Source organism: Grampus griseus (assembly GCF_964374135.1).
Source record: "Grampus griseus genome assembly, chromosome: 15".
Taxonomy (NCBI): Eukaryota; Metazoa; Chordata; class Mammalia; order Artiodactyla; family Delphinidae; genus Grampus; species Grampus griseus.
In genome coordinates this window covers 63,046,531-63,072,289 of record NC_139009.1, presented here as the reverse complement: position 1 = coordinate 63,072,289, position 25,759 = coordinate 63,046,531, and the positions used below count along the sequence as shown (strand labels likewise).

The 25,759-nt window shown below is 46.8% G+C and overlaps 1 protein-coding gene across 3 annotated transcripts in view; it reads left to right on the top strand.

Annotated features, from left to right (window-relative positions):
* Nucleotides 1-25,759, top strand: part of SLC4A5 (solute carrier family 4 member 5) — a gene marked incomplete at both ends in the record, with an annotated part of 103,882 nt that overhangs the window by 4,121 nt on the left and 74,002 nt on the right. For 2 of the 3 annotated variants that reach the window (XM_082672510.1, XM_082672512.1), the window contains 2 exons: nt 7,784-7,954; nt 21,704-21,833. In XM_082672510.1, the coding sequence (XP_082528636.1) occupies nt 7,784-7,954; nt 21,704-21,833 (301 nt within the window). Of the gene's footprint in view, nt 1-7,774; nt 7,955-21,703; nt 21,834-25,759 lie in introns of all 3 variants that reach the window. The other variant, XM_082672511.1, reaches the window with a different exon arrangement.

Here is a 25,759-nt window from a genome sequence, read left to right as displayed (position 1 = left end):
CTCCCAAAAGGCAAGGAACCCCCCACGTACCTGGTTAGGGCAAAAGAAAAAACTAAACAGAGACAAAAGGATAGGGACGGGTCCTGCACCAGAGGGAGAGAGCTGTGAAGGAGGAAAAGTGTCCACACACTAGGAAGCCCCTTCGCGGGTGGAGACTTCGGGAGGCGGAGTGGGGGAGTTTGGGAGCCGCGGAGGAGAGCACAGCAACAGGGGTGCGGAGGGCAAAGCGGACAGATTCCAGCGCAGAGGATCGGGCCGACCGGCACTCACCAGCCGAGAGGCTTGTCTGCTCGCCCGCCGGGGCGGGCGGGACTGGGAGCTGAGGCTCCGGCTTTTGTCGGAGCGCCGGGAGAGGACTGAGGTTGGCGGCGTGAACACAGCCTGCAGGGCGTTGGTGCGCCGCGGCTGGCCGGGAGAGAGTCCGGGGAGGGGTCTGGACCTGCCGAAGAGGCAAGAGACTTTTACGTCCCTCTTTGTTTCCTGGTGCACGAGGAGAGGGGATTAAGAACGCTGCTTGAGAGAGCTCCAGGGACGGGCGCGAGCCGCGGCTAAGAGTGCGGAGCCCAGAGACGGACATGGGACGCTAAGGCCGCTGCTGCCGCCGCCAGGAAGCCTGTGTGCGAACACAGGTCACTAGCCACACGCCCTTCCGGGGAGCCTGTGCAGCCCGCCACTGCCAGGGTCCCGGGATCCAGGGACGGCTCCCCCGGGAGAGCGCACGGCGCGCCTCAGGCTGCAGCGTCACGCCAGCCTCTGCCGCTGCAGGCCCGCCCCGCACTCCGTGACCCTCCCTACCCCCCGGCCTGGGTGAGCCAGAGCCTCCGAATCAGCGGCTCCTTTAACGCCGTCCTGTCTGAGCAAAGAACAGACGCCCTCCGGCGACCTACACGCACAGGCGGGGCCAAATCCAAAGCTGAGCCCCTGGGAACTGTGAGAACAAAGAAGAGAAAGGGAAATCTCTCCCAGCAGCCTCAGAAGCAGCAGATTAAAGCTCCACAATCAACTTGATATACCCTGCATCTGTGGAATACCTGAATAGACAACGAATCATCCCAAATTAAGGAGCCCTGTGGATGAAAGGCTCTTGGTGCTGCAGCCAGGACTCAGTGCTGTGCCTCTGAGGTGGGAGAGCCGACTTCAGGACACTGGTCCACAAGAGGCCTCCCAGCTGCACATAATATCAAACAGCAAAAATCTCCGAGAGATCTCCATCTCAACGCCAGCACCCAGCTTCACTCAACGACCAGCAAGCTACAGTGCTGGACATCCTATGCCAAACAACTAGCAAGACAGGAACACAACCCCACCCATTAGCAGAGAGGCTGCCCAAAATCATAATAAATCTACAGACACCCCAAAACACACCACCAGACGTGGACCTGCCCACCAGAAAGACAAGATCCAGCCTCATCCACCAGAACACAGGCACTAGTACCCTCCACCAGGAAGCCTACACAACCCACTGAACCAACCTTAGCCACTGGGGACAGACACAAAAAACAACAGGAACTACGAACCTTCAGCCTGCAAAAAAGGAGACCCCAAACACAGTAAGATAAGCAAAATGAAAAGACAGAAAATCACACAGCAGATGAAGGAGCAAGATAAAAACCCACCAGACCTAACAAATGAAGAGGAAATAGGCAGTCTACCTGAAAAAGAATTCAGAATAATGATAGTAAGGTTGATCCGAAATCTTGGAGATAGAATGGACAACAGAATGGACAAATTGCAAGAATCAGTTAACAAGGACCTAGAAGAACTAAAGATGAAACAAGCAACGATGAACAACACAATAAATGAAATTAAAAGTACTCTAGATGGGATCAATAGCAGAATAACTGAGGCAGAAGAACGGATAAGTGACCTGGAAGATAAAATAGTGGAAATAACTACTGCAGAGCAGAATAAAGAAAAAAGAATGAAAAGAACTGAGGACAGTCTCAGAGACCTCTGGGACAACATTAAACGCACCAACATTCGAATTATAGGGGTTCCAGAAGAAGAAGAGAAAAAGAAAGGGACTGAGAAAATATTTGAAGAGATTATAGTTGAAAACTTCCCTAATATGGGAAAGGAAATAGTTAATCAAGTCCAGGAAGCACAGAGAGTCCCATACAGGATAAATCCAAGGAGAAATACGCCAAGACACATATTAATCAAACTGTCAAAAATTAAATACAAAGAAAACATATTAAAAGCAGCAAGGGAAAAACAACAAATAACACACAAGGGAATCCCCATAAGGTTAACAGCTGATCTTTCAGCAGAAACTCTGCAAGCCAGAAGGGAGTGGCAGGACATACTGAAAGTGTTGAAGGAGAAAAACCTGCAACCAAGATTACTCTACCCAGCAAGGATCTCATTCAGATTTGATGGAGAAATTAAAACCTTTACAGACAAGCAAAAGCTGAGAGAGTTCAGCACCACCAAACCAGCTCTACAACAACTCCTACAGGAACTTTTCTAGGCAAGAAACACAAAAGAAGGAAAGGACCTACAATAACGAACCCAAAACAATTAAGAAAATGGGAATAGGAACACACATATCGATAATTACCTTAAATGTAAATGGACTAAATGCTCCCACCAAAAGACACAGATTGGCTGAATGGATACAAAAACAAGACCCATATATTTGCTGTCTACAAGAGACCCACTTCAGACGTAGAGACACATACAGACTGAAAGTAAGGGGATGGAAAAAGGTATTTCATGCAAATGGAAACCAAAAGAAAGCTGGAGTAGCAATTCTCGTATCAGACAAAATAGACTTTAAAACAAAGACTATTAGAAGAGACAAAGAAGGACACTACATAATGATCAAGGGATCGATCCAAGAGGAAGATATAACAATTGTAAATATTTATGCACCCAACATAGGTGCACCTCAATACATAAGGCAAATACTGACAACCATAAAAGGGGAAATCGACAGTAACACAATCATAGTAGGGGACTTTAACACCCCACTTTCACCAATGGACAGATCATCCAAAATGAAAATAAATAAGGAAACACAAGCTTTAAATGATACATTAAACGAGATGGAGTTAATTGATATTTATAGGACATTCCATCCAAAAACAACAGAATACACATTTTTCTCAAGTGCTCATGGAACATTCTCCAGGATAGATCATATCTTGGGTCACAAATCAAGCCTTGGTAAATTTAAGAAAATTGAAATTGTATCAAGTATCTTTTCTGACCACAACGCCATGAGACTAGATATCAATTACAGGAAAAGATCTGTAAAAAATACAAACACATAGAGGCTAAACAATACACTACTTAATAATGAAGTGATCACTGAAGAAATCAAAGAGGAAATCAAAAAATACCTAGAAACAAATGACAATGGAGACACAACGACCCAAAACCTGTGGGATGCAGCAAAAGCAGTTCTAAGGGGGAAGTTTATAGCAATACAAGCCCACCTTAAGAAGCAGGAAACATCTCGAATAAACAACCTAACCTTGCACCTCAAACAATTAGAGAAAGAAGAACAAAAAAACCCCAAAGCTAGCAGAAGGAAAGAAATCATAAAAATCAGATCAGAAATAAATGAAAAAGAAATGCCAATAAAATGGACAATCTGGAAGAAATGGACAAATTCTTAGAAAAGCACAACCTGCCAAGACTGAATCAGGAAGAAATAGAAAATATGAACAGACCAATCACAAGCACTGAAATTGAAACTGTGATTAAAAATCTTCCAACAAAGAAAAGCCCAGGACCAGATGGCTTCACAGGCGAATTCTATCAAACATTTAGAGAAGAGCTAACACCTATCCTTCTCAAACTCTTCCAAAATATAGCAGAGGGAGGAACACTCCCAAACTCCTTCTACGAGGCCACCATCACCTTGATACCAAAACCAGACAAGGATGTCACAAAGAAAGAAAACTACAGGCCAATATCACTGATGAACATAGATGCAAAAATCCTCAACAAAATACTAGTAAACAGAATCCAACAGCACATTAAAAGGATCATACACCATGATCAAGTGGGGTTTATTCCAGGAATGCAAGGATTCTTCAATATACGCAAATCTATCAATGTGATAAACCATATTAACAAACTGAAGGAGAAAAACCATATGATCATCTCAATAGATGCAGAGAAAGCTTTTGACAAAATTCAACACCCATTTATGATAAAAACCCTGCAGAAAGTAGGCATAGAGGGAACTTTCCTCAACATAATAAAGGCCATATATGACAAGCCCACAGCAAACATCATCCTCAATGGTGAAAAACTGAAAGCATTTCCACTAAGATCAGGAACAAGACAAGGTTGCCCACTCTCACCACTCTTATTCAACATAGTTTTGGAAGTTTTAGCCACAGCAATCAGAGAAGAAAAGGAAATAAAAGGAATCCAAATCGGAAAAGAAGAAGTAAAGCTGTCACTGTTTGCAGATGACATGATACTATACATAGAGAACCCTAAAGATGCTACCAGAAAACTACTAGAGCTAATCAATGAATTTGGTAAAGTGGCAGGATACAAAATTAATGCACAGAAATCTCTGGCATTCCTATATACAAATGATGAAAAATCTGAAAGTGAAATCAAGAAAACACTCCCATTTACCATTGCAACAAAAAGAATAAAATATCTAGGAATAAACCTACCTAAGGAGACAAAAGATCTGTATGCAGAAAATTATAAGACACTGATGAAAGAAATTAAAGATGATACAAATAGATGGAGAGATATACCATGTTCTTGGATTGGAAGAATCAACATTGTGAAAATGACTCTACTACCCAAAGCAATCTATAGATTCAATGCAATCCCTATCAAACTACCACTGGCATTTTTCACAGAACTAGAACAAAAAATTTTGCAATTTGTATGGAAACACAAAAGACCCCGAATAGCCAAAGCAATCTTGAGAACGAAAGAAGGAACTGGAGGAATCAGGCTCCCAGATTTCAGACTATACTACAAAGCTACAGTTATCAAGACGGTATGGTACTGGCACAAAAACAGAAAGATAGATCAATGGAACAGGATAGAAAGCCCAGAGATAAACCCACGCACATATGGTCACCTTATCTTTGACAAAGGAGGCAGAAATGTACAGTGGAGAAAGGACAGCCTCTTCAATAAGTGGTGCTGGGAAAACTGGACAGCTACATGTAAAAGTATGAAATTAGATCACTCCCTAACACCATACACAAAAATAAGCTCAAAATGGATTAAAGACCTAAATGTAAGGCCAGAAACTATCAAACTCTTAGAGGAAAACATAGGCAGAACACTCTATGACATAAATCACAGCAAGGTCCTTTTTGACCCACCTCCTAGAGAAATGGAAATAAAAACAAGAGTAAACAAATGGGACCTAATGAAACTTAAAAGCTTTTGCGCAGCAAAGGAAACCATAAAGAAGACCAAAAGACAACCCTCAGAATGGGAGAAAATATTTGCAAATGAAGCAACTGACAAAGGATTGATCTCCAAAATTTATAAGCAGCTCATGCAGCTTAATAACAAAAAAACAAAGAACCCAATCCAAAAATGGGCAGAAGACCTAAATAGACATTTCTCCAAAGAAGATATACAGAGTGCCAACAAACACATGAAAGAATGCTCAACATCACTAATCATGAGAGAAATGCAAATCAAAACTACAATGAGATATCATCTCACACCAGTCAGAATGGCCATCATCAAAAAATCTAGAAACAATAAATGCTGGAGAGGGTGTGGAGAAAAGGGAACCCTCTTACACTGTTGGTGGGAATGTAAATTGATACAGCCACTGTGGAGAACAGTATGGAGGTTCCTTAAAAAGCTACAAATAGAACTACCATATGACCCAGCAATCCCACTACTGGGCATATACCTTGAGAAAACCATAATTCAAAAAGAGTCATGTACCAAAATGTTCATTGCAGCTCTATTTACAATAGCCCAGAGATGGAAACAACCTAAGTGTCCATCATCGGATGAATGGATAAAGAAGATGTGGCACATATATACAATGGAATATTACTCAGCCATAAAAAGAGACGAAATTGAGCTATTTGTAATGAGGTGGATAGACCTAGAGTCTGTCATACAGAGTGAAGTAAGTCAGAAAGAGAGAGACAAATACCGTATGCTAACACATATATATGGAATTTAAAAAAAAAAAATGTCATGAAAAACCTAGGGTTGAAACAGGAATAAAGACACAGACTTACTAGAGAATGGACTTGAGGCTATGGGGAGGGGGAAGGGTAAACGGTGACAAAGCGATAAAGAGGCATGGACATATATACACTACCAAACGTAAGGTAGATAGCTAGTGGGAAGCAGCCGCATAGCACAGGGAGATCAGCTCGGTGCTTTGTGACCGCCTGGAGGGGTGGGATAGGGAGGGTGGGAGGGAGGGAGACGCAAGCGGGAAGAGATATGGGAATATGTGTATATATATAACTGATTCATTTTGTTGTGAAGCTGAAACTAACATACCATTGTAAAGCAATTATACTCCAATAAAGATGTTAAAAAAAAAAAAAAAAAAAGAAAGAAAGAAATCTTGTCGTTTGCAACATGAATGGACCTTGAAGACATTATGCTAAGTGTCTTAGACAGAGAGACAAATACTGTATGATCTCACTTATACATGGAATCTAAAAATCCAAACTCATGGAAACAGGTAATAGGTTGGTGGTTACCAGAGGCTGGGGGTGGGATGTGAGGAATTGGGTGAAGGTGGTCAAAAGGCACAAACTTTCAGTTATAAGATAAATTAGTCATGGGGATGTGATGTACTGTACGGTGACTGTAGTTAACAATAGTGTATTGTATGCTTGAAAGTTGCTAAGAGACTAAGTGTTGAAAGTTCTCATCACAAGAAAAAAATTTGTAACTATGTGTGGTGATGGATGTTAACTGAACTTATTGTGGTAATCATTTTGCAGATATACGTATATCAAATCATTATGTTGTACACCTTAAATTAATACAATATTATATGTCAATCACAACCCAAGTTAAAAAAATAATAGGAGAAACTTGAGGTGGCATATGGTAGGGTACATGGAACTTCATGTATTATCTGCTCAATTATTCTGTACATCTAAAATTGTGCTAAAAAGACTATTAATTATTTTTAAAATTGTTGACCAACTCAAGACAATACGGATGAGAAACTGGTGGCAGAACGTCCTTTCTGAGGTCTGAGGGAATTCTAGCTGCCTCTATGTGTACAGAGTTAGTGGGGGATTTACATAACAGCCAGGCTTCTTAGTGGAATGCTGAATTAGGGTTCTTGGTAGCTCTAGTTCTTGAAAATTCTAGTTTACAAAACCAGCTTTGAGAAATCCTTAATAACTCACTTCTCTGATGAGTAGTAGTTCACATAGTCCTTGGTTGTTAGTAAAAATGGCCCTTGATGGAAATGCATATGGCTTTCCCATAACAATTGAAGCCGGGGCTTGGCATTTTGAACTAAATATGTGACCCACCGAGGGGCTCTCTCCTGGACCATGTGTCATGAACCATATGTGTTTATTGCTGCTCTGGACTAGCAAGAATGGGGAGATGGGAGTTCTGCTCATTCTGACAGAATTCTAACTATAGGGCCAAGGGTCTCCCTTCCAGCAACTGGGGAGTTGGTTCAGAACTGGAATTCTATCAAGCCCAGTGGCCCCGTCCAGGAATGCTTTGCCTTCTGATCTTCTTCAGTGGCCTCAGCTCTTTGTAACTGGAAAATATTAAGGAGAAATGCCAATTTTCAGTAACTCTACCTACCCTCTCTTTTATTCTGTGCCCACAGACTGCCGTTCCATCCACATTGGGCTTTCAGTCCCCAGTTACCCTCACAGGAAAAGAGACCCGAAGGGACATCTTTCAGGCCTGCAAAAGGTCCACTGGGGCTTGCGGCCAGAGAAGCCGCAGCAGGGGCTGGCCAGTGCCTGCAGCACTGTGGATCATGTCATCAGGACACGTGAGTTCTTGAGGGGACCATTCTGGGGAGCCGTCTGCTGGGTGGTCCAGATGGGGCAGGGCAGGGCAGGGCAGGGGGGTTCTCTGGAGAATGTGAGGAACGCCCCATGTTGCTCAGGCCTCTCAGTCCCCTCTGCTCTGCTGCCATGGCAGACCAGCCTGTCTGCTCAGGGACACCTTTAGTCAGGCTGAGCCCCTGTCCCTCTCTGGTGACTTTGAGACCTCTGCTCTGATCCATTCTGCCTTGATTTCACAGTTTAATTCTCAGAATTATTTCCTGTTTCCAAATTCCTAGGGGCCACACAGCTGTCGCCCGAAGAGCCAATAACAAACATGAGTGTCTGGCGTGAGGTGTTGTGCTCAGTAAACTGAATTCCTTATTGCATTCCCCCGACCCTCGCTCTTCACCTGAGCTTGAAGGAATGGTCTGGAATTGTCTGGGCACCCTCCTCCTCAGCTTGCAGAGTCCTGGAGGCTTTCTCCCAGGACAGCAGAGCCCCTGAGGCCTTCCTCTGCTGTTGAGGAAATCAGTTCTGGGCTGGTTAAACATCAGTCTTTTGTTCTTTCCTGTGGAAAGAAAAGTATCAATCTTAGGAGGAGTGAAAAGATTAGAGCACAACTGTGACATTTTATCCTTTTGAGCCTTCGCTGTTTCTAGGGACATGATTTCACCTGCAGCATATCCCAAATCTGCATAATAAATGGTACCTAATTGGTTTCTACTATATAGTTCCACTGTCTTGAGCAAGGCAAAATGAGTTATTTTACCATCTAAACCTTCAAAAGAATGTCAGAGGCAGTAACAACCTCTTAACATTCCTGTAGGAGACCTGACATACACGCTTGCGAAGGCCATCTGAGTCACCCCCAACCCTGCACTGCCCTGAACAACTGCTGTCATTGGCACCAAGTCTACCAAGGCCTGTGACTTTTCCAAAGTAAATGTGCCTCTGTGGGAGAAGGGTTAATGGGGAGTCCTTTGGAGGTGTCTAGTTTAAGAGATAAGCTTTGATTAAAATATGCATGTGCACACATACACACAAACATGCACACACAGGCTTATGCACACATGCATGTTCGGGGTAGACATATCAGAGACCCAAAGGAGGGCTAGCCTGGAGGGAAGGCCTGCTCCCCATGTTGGATCTGGACGCTCCCACTCACTCTCTGGGGCATTCTCCTGTCACCCCACCACATTCAGAGGTGAAGTCACCCTTTCAAAGTTGAGTCTGCTGGATCCTTCCTGAGTCAGGGAAGAGGAAAGTGGGTTAGAGCTGGTGCTCTCTTATCGAAGGGTTTGGAGGAGGTCTAACAAATGGTATTTGCTGATGCAACATGGTGCATCACAGAAGTAGTCATGAACGGTGGATTTTATGTTGTTTTGGTGGTTTCTGGTTAATGGGACACTGGTTTTCACTGGAAACCAAAGGGGAGGGAATGGAGAATACTTTGGTACGTTTGCACATTCAGTTCATTCTCTTCACAGCCTGTTACTCCCATGCATGTCACATGGCATGGCTGTGGAACAGGGGAGAGAATGGGAGGGCCTAGGAGGACAGGAAATTTCAGGCCATGTCTTTCAAGCTGGGGTAAAGTAAGAACCCCTTTTAAAGGGAAAAGTGGTTGTGGACCCATGAAAATGCATTTGTACATTTGTAGAGCCCCAGGGGACCATAAAAATCCCAGTTTGAGAAATAATATCTTAATTAAGGTTTTATTCTGTAAAAGTATCTTACATTTTTGAATTATAACAACAGAAAAGTTTTGCCCTTATATCTAATGAAAGAAATCTTTTTAAGATTATCATCAAAATGGAAACATGAAATTAAAAAATTCTAATAGATCCCACCTACCCCTAAGAATACTTTCCAGACCACAGTTCCAGACATGCTGACTTAAGGGGGCCACAAAGCCTGCTAGCAAAGTCAACAGCCACCGCAAGTTTTCTGTAGCCCATGGGGGCTGAGCTTGTTCCGGCCATTCTCTTAGGGGTGGTAGAGGTTCACCCCTCAGTCCTTCACTTCTTTCAAACCAAACAGGGCATTGTGTGTATGATGCAAATATAAACCCTGCTCCACCACATCCCAGGGTCAGTAACAATGACACGAGGAAGGGAAAACAAAACAGTGCCCAAGTAATTTTACTGCATCATCTAGATAATTGCCTGAATCTGCCACTTTTCTTTGCTGTAGGACAACTGACCACATGTGTTTTCCCTCTCTGAGTGTCCTGTCTATTCTATGAATCCATTCAGACAGCCCAGGCAGGTGGTCTAGCTGGCCACAAAGTCCAAGTGGGACCAACCTCTACAGAAGAGGGGAATCATGCAGAACGGAGGGCGTGGGTGCTGGCCAGGCAGGTGGCTAGACATAGCTAGGCCTGAGAGTAAAGCAGGCTGTGCAGATGAAGGATTGACAGGTGACTCCTTTAGTTTCTGCCTCACAAAACAATGACAAGAATTTGTACCATGAAATGGTATTTCATTGTAATTTTGTTAACTAAATGTATACTGTTAATAAAAAGGAGATATTATTACCCTTATCTTCAGATTGGGAAATCAAGGTTTGAAGAGATGTAGTGTGATACAGCGGTAATCAGTGAAACTAGAATTTGAACACAAGGTCTGTAGACTCTAAAACCTGTGTGTGTCCCTTCCACTACACTACTATCCTTTGTAAGTTATCACTGGTCAGTCACCATGTTGGATATGGGCTGAGAATTGTATCCTTTTAAGCAGCCAAATTGCCTTATGATGACGGGGATAGGTAGGTAGTAGTTACACCATGATATGATACGCCATAGCAGTTGGATTACCACCCCTTCTTCCAATATGGATATAATTTAGGAAGTCAGTACTTAGCAGCCAATCAATTTTGACTCCAGCAGAGCATAGGCAGGGAATAGAACCATCAAGCTGTGGTGAGAATCAGCAAGTACCATGCTTCCTTCCCTGGAAAGAATGCATTTTCTGGCTCTGAGAACCTCTTGAGAGCTCTTACAAGCAAGAGGGTAAAAAGCAGCTGTAGAAATATGGCTGCCCTTTGGCATCTCTTGGCTGGTGTTAAGAACCGGAGCCAAGATCTAAGAGGAACAAGACCGGCCAAGCTCAACCTGGTGTGTAGGCAGTAGGGTCTCAGCGCCTTCATCTGCAGAGTGAAAGATTGTTGTAGGGTGACCAACTGTTTCAGTTTAACTGGGATGGAGGGCTTTCCCAGGACATGGGACATGGGACTGTCAGTGCTAAAACCGGTCAGTCCGAAGCAAACTGGGATGTTGGTCACACTAAGTTGTGAGCTCCTAGATGAAATATAAACAGACATGAAGTATTTCGCATGGTGCACAGTGCATGACAGGCACTTGACATATGTTACTTCAACTGATCTATGTTAACCCAATTTAAAAGCACTCCTTGGGCTGCCCTGGTGGCGCAGTGGTTAAGACTCTGCCTGCCAATGCAGGGGACACAGGTTTGAGCCCTGGTCCGGGAAGATCCCACATGCCGCAGAGCAACTAAGCCCGTGCACCACAACTACTGAGCCTGCGCTCTAGAGCCCACGAGCCACAACTACTGAGCCCACGCACCACATCTACTGAAGCCTGCGTGCCTAGAGCCTGTGCTCTGCAACAAGAGAAGCCACCACAATGAGAAGCCTGCGTACTGCAATGAAGAGTAGCCCCCACTCGCCGCAACTAGAGAAAGCCTGTGTGCAGCAACGAAGACCCAACACAACCAAAAATAATAAATAAATAAAAATAAATAAATAAAAAATAAAAGCACTCCTTTACGAGTGGACATCTGGTTTGGCTGCCGTCACTGGTACTGAGAAGCTTATGAGATCCTTCTGGTGGGAGGGGTGTGAAAAAGTATTAAGGTCTTCTTCTACTTGCCAAGTATTGAACAACTCTAGGGTCACTAAAAGATCAAAACCACCACAAGATGAGCAGTAAGGGAGAGGAAGGCTATTTTTTGGCCAGGTGTTTGAGCCTCATATGGTTCCAAAGGCTTTAGATTTCATGGGGTCTTTCTTTCCCATTTCTTTTTATTTATTTATTTGTTTGTTTGTTTATGGCTGCATTGGGTTTTCGCTGCTGCACACTGTCTTTCTCTAGTTGCAGCGAGCGGGGGCTACTCTTCGTTGCAGTGTGCGGACTTCTCATTGCAGTGGCTTCTCTTGTTGCGGAGCACAGGCTCTAGGCACGCGGGCTTCAGTAGTTGTGGCGCACGGGCTTAGTTGCTCCACGGCATGTGGGATCTTCCCGGACCAGGGCTCAAACCCGTGTCCCCTGCATTGGCAGGTGGATTCTTAACCACTGTGCCACCAGGGAAGTCCCTCTTTCCCATTTCTGATGAGGAAGGAGCAAGCGTTGGGACAGAAGACAAATTTACCTCTAAATCATCTGCTCCACTAAGGAGCTCCTGAGACAGGCTGTGTTTGCAACATAGGAGCAAAGACAATTGGATTTCTTTTAGAGTTCGAAGCTTTAAAATGAGGTGGTTTCCTCTGTCTACTTTACCAACTTGTTTCTGAGAAGGAGTGGTAAAGAGAGGAGCAGAGACAAAGGGGAACAGGAGGGACGAAAGGGGAAAGAGTATAGTCCTAGGCCTTTTAGGCATGCCCCACCTCGGTGTGTGTGTAGTGGGGGGAGGTTGGGCAGACAGGAAGGCAAATTCAAAATTCCTGAAGGAAGCCTGTATTTGCTCTTCTCTCTCTTCTTGCCCTTGACATCTTAAAACCTGGATTTCCTGGAATTATCAACATAGCATTCAAACAAACAAAAGCACAAACAAACAAAAACCCCTATTGGAAGGGAATCCTGAGTTAGTGACCTTAAGACCTAAGGGGAAATTAGGGTTGAAAGCTCAGTTTGCAAGTGAACCAATGAAAGTTCTAATAAATACAAAGTTATTATAACCCATATATGTTACCTGGATTTACCTTATTCCTTGAGAGTTAGTGTCCTTACCTCTGCCTAAATTTCTGTGAATTTCCAGCGACTTCCAGTCTCAGTATCACTGTAGCTCCAAGTCCTGCCTGCTGGGCTCACAGTCTCACTGTGTCTCACCTCCTGTACCTGTTCTCTGCCCTCACCTCCAGCTCCAGCTCAGGCATGGGATTCAGTCCTCCTTTGGTCTCCCCCAGATTGGTCACATACCACATACAAGTGAGCAGCAGACTTTCTTGAAGTTCAGAACCATGGAGCAGTTTTACCTTGCAGAGATACACAATTTTTAAAGTGAGATACTAGATATCCCCTTTCTTTAAAATCCCCTGGTCACAGGAAATTTCCTATTGGCCACTTTTCTCTGCAGTTTCAGCTTCCTACCATATTGGCAACTCCCACCTCACCCCCACTCCCCCTCGCCAGTTCCGTCACATCTCCTGCTTCTCAGTTTTCAGCCACCCCCCAGCTTCTCCTCTCCCTCCCAACACATACACTCACTCCCCTCCCTTTCAGTCACATCAATTTCCCTCTGCCCACCTTAGCTCAACACCCATTTTTGCACAGCTAAAGACACACAGTGTGTTGAACTAAACACAAAGACCATCACCTCTAAGTCTAGCCCTTTAGTTAGATTTAACATTCTTTTATAACATTTACACTTGCAGGGTTTTTTTAAAATTTATTTATTTATTTATTTATTTTTGGCTGTGTTGGGTCTTCGTTTCTGTGCAAGGGCTTTCTCCAGTTGCAGAGAGCGGGGGACGCTCTTCATCGCGGTACGTGGGCCTCTCACTATCGCGGCCTCTCTTGTTGCGGAGCACATACTCCAGACGCGCAGGCTCAGTAGTTGTGGCTCACGGGCCTAGTTGCTTCGCGGCATGTGGGATCCTCCCAGACCAGGGCTTGAACCCGTGTCCCCTGCTTTGGCAGGCAAATTCTCAACCACTGAGCCACCAGGGAAGCCCTCCACTTGCAGTTTTTGAGAAGGTATACAGAAGAAAACCTCCCTATCCTAGAATTTCATATAATGGAGACTCATGATTAATATGGTAATTTGATCACAAGTATCAGAAACCTACTTGAGCTGTCTTGAACAAGGAGGGAGTGAGGGGGTGGGGGGAGAGAGAGTTAGTTTATGCTGTAAGAGCAAAGGAATTTCTCACAGTCCCAAAAGAACAAGCAACCAGGCTCAGCAGGAGGATGAGCACCCTCTCTGGGACTCATGGCCTTCCCCCTGCTTCTCCTGTAAGTCTGCTTTATTCCTCTCTCTCTGTAGCCTTTTCTGCCTCTCTGTGCTGTCAGCTTCCATTTTACATGCGCCTTCTCTCAGAAACCGTCAGGAAATGCCCAGCTATCTCAGAAACCGAATTCAGAATTTCCAGGCTTGAGTCAGGTGTCTGATTAACTGCTCCTGGTCCAATTAACCATGGCGAAGGGGCACAGGTCAAGCATTCCACAAACACGGCTACCCGAGAGTCATCCTTTGGGTGGGGGACTGTATGGGCTGGCAGACAACCCCAAAGCTACTGACGACAGGATGGATTCCCATAAACACTGCACGTCTGCAGATTCTCTCCTCTTCCTTCCCAGAGATCATATTTTGAGTTTATGGACTGCTGTCTAGAAAAAAAACCTTACTGACCGTGAAACTATGACTTGGAGTCTTCCAGTCCCCTCTTGAAGACCACCTCAGATGACTGCAAGCATGACTTTGGAGCCCTCAGTTTCTGTCTCTCCCACTCCGCAGTACTCGGGGGCCTTGAGCTTGGCTCCCTACCCAGCTCCATTTCCTCGTTGCTGCTGAGGCTAGTCCCAGCTGCTATACTCATGAGTTAAGCAGTGAAATTCACCTAGCAAATATTTAGAGTGTCCATGCTGTGAGCTGAGAGAGAGCACCTCTGAAAAGACTCAGAGCTGAGGACCCTGGGTCCAAGTCCTCACGCTGACTTCCTGGTGGTGCTAAATGCCTCCTAGCTCTTCTAGGAGTTGAAGACTTGCAGGTTGCAGTCCACACGGTGATGTTGTGCTTTGCTCAACTAATGACTGGACAGGTGCCCCCCTCCCTGCCCCCAGTAAAAGCACGATTCTGTTTGCTTCTTTTCGTGTGTTTCCTGAAGCTTGCTCCTGCAGAGGTTAGGTTTCTCCCAGAAACTGCTGGTTGAGTCCATACCTCCAGTTGGGCCATCGCTATGTGATTCTTGTTGTGAGCTATCAAGGGGCTATTATCTGTGACCTTTCTCATTTGCAGATTAACTTGCATCAAGGGCCCACAGTGCATTAGAGATGCGCTGATACCCTGATGCAGGAACCCAGCTCATAGAGCTAGGCTTCTGTGGGCCCGAGGGAAGGGAGTGGCCTCAGGGTGGAGTGGGAGGGGTAGAACAGGTATTTAGAAGCTGAAAAGGATTGAGCCCTTAGAATGTTTAAAACGGCCGTTATTAGGGAGGAAAGTGTCAGACCTGTTGGCAACATCAATCATAGCGATATTTACTGGGTAACTATGCCAAGCACTGTGCCAACCATGTCACATATATCATCTCATTTAACGGCCACCACAATCCAGTAAAGCAGGTGTGATTATTCCCACTTTATAGATGGAGAAACTAAGGCTAAGATTGCTTAATGCCTTGCCAAAATCCCACTGCTAGTAATTACCAGAGTCGGGAGTTGAACCTAGATCTGGGCTCTTAAAGCACCACACGAGTAAAGAGAATCTTCTGGCGTCCTTGGTGATCTCTCTCTGGGTGTTCCTCTGGGATTTTGAGGTCACCCACGGCCCCTGACTCGGTGTAGCGTGCAGGGTCTGCCCCGTGGCGCTCAGGAAGAAATGGGCCGACTTCAGCCTCAGTGCGGTACGAACTGTAGAGCCTGGGACCTTTAGAGGGGCCCATCTGCTCACTGCCCTGCCCTGCTAAGGAGCCCACCAAAGCAGGAAGTCCTTGGTGGGGGCATTTGCTTGGGGCCCCGCACCTAAAAACACAGCCCTGACCCTCTGCTGCTATGTTCTCAGCTTTAAAGTGGGCACACTTGATCCTTGAGCCGCAGGCATGAAGACATGGTAAGGGAGCGCAGGGCAGTGCAGGGTGAGGGCGTCAGCAGACTGCTGTCCTAACCTGGGGCCTGGTGGGGCCTTCTGTGCTGTAAACTAGGTCTCCGATTTCTCATCCTCTCATCCATCGCTAAGCTCTCTCCCAGCTCTGAGACTTAGTGAATTCAGGGTTCAGAGCTCCTTGGAGCTGCAGCCACTCATGACCTCTAATCAACCTTGGCACATTGTAAGTATTCAGTAAGCACTTGTTGAACCAAACCCAGGAGATTAGGAATTTCTTAGCAGAGCAAAATAATTCCCCAGGAGGGTTCACCACACACCCTGAAGTGACCAGTTCCCACTGTCCATGGGCTCTCAGAAAATACCCACTGAGTGATAGTTGGCATTTTGTCTTAGAAGCAGACTAAGAGGGAAAGGACCACGAGTTTGGGTTTAAGGTTGGGGAAGGAGAGAAACCAGCTGCATGGAATATTACTGACCAACGGTGGTTGCTGTGGAACATGAGGCCCCCCAGCCCCTCTCCCCCTACAACTCCACCTCCACCCTGGGGCTGTGCAGCTGAGAGAATCCAAGGGCCAGGACGCCTGCAACCAAGGCACTTTAGGAGGCCCTGGGGAGTCTCAAGGAAAATCCTACCTTTGCCTCTATAAAGGGGCCTGAGGAGAGGTGCCTGGGCTCCCCTTGGGCCCCCAGGCTTGGCAGGAAGGGCCCATGGGGGAGGGGGAAAGGGGCAGTTCTGCCAGTCCTCTCAGAGCCTGCAGCTGCCACCCCCTGCTGCTGTGGAGACCCGGCTGCCTGCGGGAGGTTCTGCCCCCGCCACAGAGCCCTTCTGTCTCCACCGCACCTGAGAATCTGAGAACTCTCTCTCACTCTCCCCACTGCCTTTCTCTCTCTCTCTCTCTCTCTCTCTCTCACACACACACACACACACAAAATTCTCTTATACTCACAATATCTTTAATTCACTCTCAATATTTTTTCCTCTCATGCTTACTACATCTTCTCACATACAACCCTCTCTCCACTTCCTCAGTCTTTCATACATTCCTTTTCTCTCTCCCCCACCCCCTCCCCCTCTCCCTCTCTTTCCCTCTCCCTCTTCTCCTCTCCCCACACCTCCCCTGGTGCTTAACTGGAAACAAAAGTGAGTTTGTTGTGCTCTGCTGGTGGGGAAGAAGACGTGTGAAGGCAGCAGCCAGGGTGGCAGCAGCAGAAACAGGCTGGGGCCAGAGGCAGTGTCCACAGCCGGAGACCCCAGCGCTCAGCTACTCCAGGGAGCAGGTAATGCCCCAGACAGGGCTGGTTCAGGCATCGCCCTCTCTGTCGGGTCTCATCATTTCATGACTGTTCCATTTATTTGCCTTCTTATTTGGCCTTGAAGGCGGAAAGGGATTGCAGATTTAGGGAATGGTAGGCACAAAAGGTCCAAGGCGTGATGTGCTCTCCTCTTCAGAGAACTGTGTGTGGTCTGATGTGGCTGGGGTCCAGGGCATGTAGGGTCAAGAGTGGCTGGGGTCCACAGTGTCTGGGCTTAAGGATGGCTGGTGTCCAGGGTGGCTGGGATCCAGGGTAACTTCGGTCCAGAGTATCCAGGGTCCAGGGTGGCTGGAGTCTGGGGTGTCTGGAGGAGGAACATGACAACCTACCAGGGCAGGTTAGGGCCAGATCATGAGAGATGTTTTGAGCCATGTCATAGACCCTAGGCTTTAGGTAATAGAGAGCTATTGAATGTTTTTCACCTGGAGAGTAACGTGACCAAATCTACATTTTAAAAGAGTAGTTCTTGAACGCTGATCTCATGGAGAATTGGTGTGCCCTCTCAGAATCAGGCAGTCATAGTCTTCTCCCAGTTTAAGGAAAAAATAAGGTTATGTGTTCAATTGTTAAATTTTCTTCTATAAAATTTCCTTAAATCTTTGACGTCTGCTAGCAAGTGTCAATAATCAATAAAAAGGACTAAGTTTAAAGTAGTAGAAAAATTCGGAAATAAAAATCCATTTAAATAAATGCAGTCCATTGAGATAAATTGGTAGTATTTTCTGCTAGTAAAATTATTTCTAACTCATATGCACAATATTTTATGGTGCTGCTCAAAGAGCACCATGACTCCCAGGAGTTTGCCATGTGAACGTTTGCAATGTCTTAAAGCAAACTCTGGTGCTACATAGGGAATGAGATGGGTGAGGTAAGCAGAGGCAGTGGGAGCAGTAGGTGGCTCTTGCGATGATAGGAATAGGAGATAATGAGAACCTGAACAAAGGTGGTGGCAATGGTGGGAAAAAGGGAGAGAGCTAAAAAATAGTCAGGAAGTGAGTGGAAGACGTTAGTGTCTGATTGGACATGGATGATGAGACAGAAGGAGGCTTCAGGAGTGAGCCCAAGACCTCTCCTCTGGAGAAGAGTAGCTGGGTAGCCAGGAGCACTATTAATCAAAACAGAGGAGGGCAAGGTTGGGGTGTTGGAAGACGGGAGGCAGGGCTGCTTTGAATATGTTGAGATTGACTCGAGAAGGCTGGAGAACTACCAGATGGAGCAGTCCAGCTGGCAGTCGGAAATGCTCAGTAAGTCAGGACCTAGAGACGCGGGTAACCTCGGCTATAGGGTGACACCAAAAAGAACATGAGGTGGTCCAGTAGGGGTGTAGAAAGAGAGGAGACAAGAAGGCCAAGGAGGAATCCTGGGGAAGATCAAGATTTAAGTGAGACATGCAAGAAGGGCCAGGGAAGGAGTCCTCAAAGAGATACGAAAAAATATCAAGAAAGTGCTATCTTATAAGAACCAAGAGCATTTCAGTTCAGAGGGAGCAGTCAGCACCACTCATGTCCCAGAGACATAAGCCAGACCATAGCTTCACAGTGTTGTAGGTTTGATTGATTTTATTGACTTATTGATTTGAGAATAGAACAAGAGAGATCTGAGAGCAGGGTTGTAAACTTGGATGCTTAGTATAAATGAGATTAGCAGGTAATAATAGGGAGTAGTGGGGACTGTGGAAAACTAAAATGCATATTCTTATCCATTACTGAGCTCTAATTGTTGTCAGGTAGGAACATGGGCACTGTCATCAGAGTATCTGAATTTTCAAGAAAAGTCAGAAATCTAGATTTTTATATGCAATCTCATAATTCTTTATATTAGCAACAATTTCAAAAACTTTTATACTCTATGAGGGCTGAATTAAACACATCTTTGAGCTTCCAGTTTAAAATCTCTGCCTTAGTCAATGTCCTTAGTGTGGTGGGGATGAATCAGTTGCAGCAGGTTGGGAAATGATTAGGTAAGGAGGAAATAGAGGCAGCGAGTGTAGACCTCCCCTTCAATAAGTTGAGGAGAGAGAAGGGAAAAAGAGAGCAGCAGAGCTTAGAAGGCAGGCAGGATCAGGGGAAGGTGTTTCACGGTAGGAAGAGCTGTTTATGGGTTGAGAGAAAGAGGGTGGAGGGAGAGAAGTTGAAGACCCAGGTAAGGAAAGACTCGTTGACGAAATAAGGATCCAGTAGAAGGGAATAGACGGGGCCAGAGATAGGCTAGAGGAAGAACTCTTGTTCAGAGATAGACTGCAGCAGTGGTTAGGACACAGAAGCACTGGAAAGGAGGAAGTTGATGGATTTCATGCCTGGAGGTCTTATTTTCTTGGTGATGTGGGATAAGAGATAGATCAAGAGGCTTGCAGAGAGGAGCAAAAGTTAGTGGTGGCGTGGAGGAACATGGGAAAGGGCATGCAAGGATGAGTGGAAGTGGCTGTACTTCTGAGACCTGTTAACAGTGGAAGCCCCCCATTTGTACAGCTGGGTGGTTTTCACCAGAGAGACTCATGAGCCTGAGTGCTAAGCTTGGTGGCAAGGGGGATTGGCACCTGTTATATTCCAGGCCTTGTGTCACATGTTATTCTCCTTACCTGATTTATTGGGACAATAACCCTCTTCACTCAGACTGAATTCTCTCATGAGTAAGTAGCAACTCTGAGATTCATACCCACATCTAGATGGATTGAAAGCCTAGCGTGTGCCTTGCATCCACCGTACCACAATACCACACTGCCTCTCCCTGCACCCCAGGACACATTTGAAGAGGTGGAGATTGGGCCAGTGAATTCTTGTTTGGGCATCAGCTGCCTGGTTTTATTGGGAAGTCAAGGAGTAAGAGACTGGAGACTGTGATGAGAAGGGTAGTTGAAGTTATTGACCATTGGGAGTCCATGGAGAAATAAGTGAAAGCCAAAGGGATGACTGAGGGGTAGAGAGGCTTGGAGGAAGAGGAAGACTTGATGAAGCCTAAAGACAGTCAGTGAGAGACTGAACCAGGGCAGGGGCAATGGGATTGGTGAGGAAGGAGAGTATTCTCGAAAACTTTTAATGTGGGAGTGGAGGTGAGAGAAAGAGATGAGGTGAGGATGATGCCAGCGTGTCTAGCCTGTGCGGTTGGGTGGACAGTTATGCCTCTAACCAAGGCATTCAATGTTGTGTGATACATCTCTCTCTCCGGCCCACCATGCCCTAGACACACTAACCAGCACACCCCACCTCAGGTCTTTGGCACGCCTGCAGCACTCTTCTTCCAGATATGCAGAAGTGGTTCATTCTCATTTTTCAAGTTCCAATTCAAATACGCCCTCCTCAGAGAGGCCTTTCTTGACTATGCTATCTAATATAGCTCCGTGGTCTTTTTTTTTTTTTTCAGAACACTTATTACTACTTATCACTGAACTGAATTTTGTGGATTTGTTTACTTGTTTATTGTCTGTATCTGCCACTGGAGAGGCTCAAGAGATCAAGAATATATGGGCCTCCTTCACAGCTTTGTTTCCCTACACCTAGACCAATGCCTGGCACATAGTAGGCATTCATTAAATATTGAGTGAGAGAAAGAAGGAAGAGAGGGAGGGAGGGAGGAGGGAGGGAGGAAGAAAGGGAGGCGGGGAGGGAGGGAGGCAAGGAGGGAAGGCAGGAGAAGCATGTTTGGGGAAGAGTATGTGTTCCGTGTCAGAATGCTGACTTGAGGTGCCTGAGAGACACCCAGAAGGCGACATCCCCTGGGCAGTTGGAAAGCAGACTGGGAGCTCAGGGATAGACTGTTAGGTTGCTCATGAAGAAAGTGGGCCCACGTGCCACACTGGTACAAGCACATCCTTTCACATGTCTGATTGCCCCTTCAAGGCCAATGCTGGGAGTTGAGTGTGTGGAGTCCAGTGGAAAAGGGGTCCCTCTGGGCATGTTATGCTCAAGTTGGGACAGAGTTTTTCTCCCCTCACTTATTTGTTCTCTTCCCTGTCCTTGCTGCTGCCCTGGCTTTGGCCATTTTCCGTCTTTCTTCAGTGTCAGCTACAAGACCCAGGAGTCTGAATACAGACTAAATCCTTTCATGTCTTTTATCTTGAAGAATATCCCACCTACATCCAATCCACAGAAACTTGAGTCTAGCTTTGCCCAGAGGGTGGACTTCGTTTTACTGAATTAGGAAATACTTTTTTTTTTTTTTTGTGGTATGCGGGCTTCTCACTGCTGTGGCCTCTCCCGTTGCGGAGCGCAGGCTCAGCGGCCATGGCTCACGGGCCCAGCCGCTCCGTGGCATGTGGGATCTTCCCGGACCGGGGCACGAACCCGTGTCCCCTGCATCGGCAGGCGGACTCCCAACCACTGCGCCACCAGGGAAGCCGTGGGTCGGGGAATACTTTGCCCTTGCCCTTGGGTCCTGCTGCATTTCGGCTGGCCTCTACCTCCCGCGGGGCACTCAACAGAACATGCTGCCCTCCTTTTGCAGGGTCTCCAGCTGCTGAGCAGCTCCAGGACATCCTGGGGGAGGAAGATGAGGCTCCCAACCCCACCCTCTTCACAGAGATGGACACTCTGCAGCACGACGGAGACCAGATGGAGTGGAAGGAGTCGGCCAGGTGAGGCAGAACCCCGGAGACAGGTAGAGGGGCCTTTCCACTGCAGTCTGCCCGGGCCCAGGCGGAGCTGACCAGTGGCATCTCATACCTTGAGTTCTACTAGGGCGCTTCCTGGCCCCCAAAGACCCACCTACTTGCCTTTCTTGGTGGCAGAACTGGGTTGGATGCTAAGGAGCAAACAGAAACTTATGGCTTTGTCTCATCCTCAGAGAAATGAAAATCCTGGTGGGAAAGTAGAACAGACACCCATGAAACCATGAGAGAGTAACACAGGGGCATATATCCTTTCATGTCAAGTGGTCCAAACTAAATGTTGTAGAAGGGAAAGCACCGAGCAGGCTGGGGCAGACAGGAGGGCTTCCTGGAGGAAGAAGAATGCGTGCCAGGAAACACCTACTTGGGGAGCTCCAGTGAGCACTGAAGCAAAGGGATTTGGCAGAGTCTGGGGCAGGACAAGCAGGGCGTAGCCCTGGAGGCACACGTGGGAAGCAGAGAGAGCTGTGTATATAGGGGCAGTAGAAGGAAGAGAAGAGCCGAAAGGCTGGAGGAGAACCACACGGTGAAGTCTCGGGAGCCAAGGGAGAATCAGGGTAAGGAGTAGCGCTGGCCATACCCAGTGCCTGGGGCAGAGCAGCCTCTAAATTGAGCTGGACTGATCAGCGGCCTCAATGCTGCCAAGGCCTCAAGGAGAAGGCAGAATACAGCAGGGGCAGCAGGAGGGGCTGGTGAGAGGAGGAGGGACCCTGGGGCAGAAGTTGAGAGTCTGCAAGCAGAGCGTACCAATGTTTCTCAACCTTTTTTTATATTAATGTCCCCCCCACCAAAATTTTAAATTTAAATTAACTTTGTTAAACTAGAATTAAATTTATTTCTAATGAGAGGAATGAAATGCTAAGAAATTAAATGTTGTCAGGTAGGTTTGAGCTTTGGAGTGCCACAAACCATTGTAATATCTTAAACTTTTTTGCTCTCCTAAGAACCAATGCTTGCCCCCTTGGGGCTGATATTGCCCCCGTTGAGAATGCCTGAACGAACTGCCAAGCTGTGCCCAAGGTGGCTTTGCCTGGGGGCCACCATGACACCCAGGGCCTGGCAGCTGCCCCAATCACAGCCTGGGCCCCTTTCTCACCTACCAACCTCACTCACCTCAGTAGCTCTTCTGTAGAACGAGGTGCGGATTTAACATTCCCAAGCTTCCCCCTCCAATCTCTCCTGGAAAAAGAAAAAAAGAAAAAAGGCCATTGAGTGACTAGCAAATTCCTGCAGGCCTCAGAAGGAATGAATTCCTAGCCTCATGGCTGGGCCCAGTCCCTGTCTGGAAGCTGTGGAGCCTCTTCTTATCAGCCCATTCAATGAGCCCTTACTACGTGCCAAACAACCCTCGTTTTATAGATGAGGATAGTGAGGTTTAGAGGGTCAAATAGATGCAAGGGCCAGAGCCTGCAGGCAGCTGAGTCTGGCTGCTAGCCCAGGGCTATCTGACTCTCCAACTTGAGTGCTTATGAACTTCGTCATGTTTTCTCCAATTTCTCAGCCACTTCTCTCCCCTTCCTTCAACTTCCAGGGACTCTGTTTTGATTTCCATGGGAGGATATAATTCTGGAGGGAATGCAACCGGTGTGAGAGATAAACGGCGACAGCCACAGAGCCCAGGACATCCATCCAGGGCTGATAAGAGAGGGGAGGACATTTCAAATGACCAGGGCCCAGTCTGTGCTACTGTGGCTTAATGCCTCTGAGGGGCTTGTACCTCCCTGGGCAAATGACTTTCTTGTCCAGGGTGGGCATATAGAGAGAAGGAAAGTTGAGAAAGGCCTTCTCCAAGCCCCAGTAGGAAGAGGGTGACTTCTCCCTACCCTGGGTAAGGTGTGCATTCAGAATCCCTGGTAATAGTTGCCAGGACCAGACTTTCCATGAGGGCCTATCGTACGCACCCACAGAGCCCTTGCTGAGAAGGCCCCAGGGCTGTCAGAGACATGATTGTTGCCATAGACGAAATACCCAGTTTCTCTCTGAGTGTTGATCCATAGAGCCTTGCTCACTATAGACCCTGCAATGAAAGCGATAAACTGTAGATAATGATGTTTCTGGAAGAAGGCTCCTTTAAAATTTAAAGGGGCCTGGGGTTACCATCTGCAAACCAGGTTGTTTCCCCACAAGTCAGGCTTTCCAAGGACAGCATTTAAGGAGCCCTGGGAAGGGCCCCAGTGTAACCCAAGTTGACCTCAAACCCATAGCAAGAGGAAAGTGGAGGCTGGAAGAAGTTAAACAGCTGAACCCAATTCCAGGTTGATGGAGAAAGGAGCATCTTGAGGGCCAGCTTTGGGGCAGGAAGCAGTGGGGGGAGAGCCGCTCAGGCCTCCTTATCTCGAGCTCCTTTCTCCACCCCAGCCTCCTTTAATCTTCTCTCCAGCTCCCCCCGGCTGGTTTGCAGCTCACTGTTGGAGGTCTGAGCAGTAGGCCTCTGCAGAAGTCAGAGACAGGGTTTGGTTATCGGTGAGCAAGTCCACCTCGGCCTGGACAGCTGTGCTGGGGGCTCCTCCTGGCAAACTGCATCAGTAGAGGTGCTCCGGGCCGGGCCTGTTAGGGGCCTGTCACCCCACCAAAAAATGGGAAGAATTTCCCTCAGCTGACAGGCTGTGCCATCTACTCAGGGAAGCCAGAGGTCTCGAAAGTTTCCAGAATACAAGAATCAGCAAATCCTAGTGGGTTCTGGGCCTTCTTGGAATAACAGGAGAAAATGATAGGAGGCGGGAACAACCCCTCATGTGGACACTCAGGCCCTGAGAGGGTTGCAGGTTTGTACCCACATCAAAGAGATTGGGGGAGGGGACCTTTTAATAAAAGTATTTAATTTGTTATGGGAGTGTTTGCTTTATTGAGTTAGGAGATTAACAGAGTGAAAATCTCAAATCCGCAAGGAATTTTCCCTGGCAGTGCTTTTCTGGGGGTTATTAGTTTGGGGGATGTTTTGGGCCCTTGGGGAAAGAATCACCACTGGACAGACTTTAGTGGTTTTTGGAGCTCCACTGAGCCTGGCCCTTTGTGCGTGATGGGGACTGTGTGTGTGGGCATCATTTCTAATGTGATCCGTGCTGGTAGGTCAGGCTGTCAATAAGATAGATTTTTATTAAATTTGTCTCTTTTGCGTTCCCGGGAGGGGAGTGCAGCTAGCTGTTTGCTGATACTGACCTTGCCTGAAGGGAAGCTTGGGTTGGGTGGGGCGGGGTGGACCCCCTCACTGTGAGCAAACAATTTACCCATAATTCCATTGTCTCTCAAGCTTGAATCTGCCTGGCTGCAGGGGATGAAGGGAAGGAGAATGATATGGGCTGGAAGCCAACCAAGTGTGGAGGGGCTTTTGGGGTTACTCAAAAATAGAGCTTTGAGACTTCCATGAATTCTGAAAGCAAACCCCAAATCCAAGCTGCCTCTGATCTCAACTCAGAGCAGACCAAAAGCGTGAACTTGCCGGAATGTTCTTATAAGACACATATGCTCTGGAAAGATTCCCACCGTGACCAGGAAAGGGCAGAAAGAGGGGCAGGAGAAGTAGGTCATTTTAGTTGGGTCAGACCAGATCAGTACATGTTCAAAAGCCCCTCCACACATAGGCAGGGATGCTTTCTCACTCTGTACATAATGGAAGAAGAAGCCTGAACTTTGTCTCAACTCTGAAACTGTTCCTGCTTACTACCTTGAAGCATGTTCTCCTACCATCATTTTACCTCTTAGTCTGGAGCAGAAGATGCCCCAGCCCTCTGGTCTCACCACTCACCTGGGATCACCCTTACGGCGCCCCAGCTGCCCTCTCTATGTAGAAAGCAGAGCGGGGAGCTGAGAGCTCTTAGTATAGACATCAACAAACCTCACCCATTCATTCAACTACTATTTACCAAATGTTTACTGTCTGTAAGCCCTGAGCC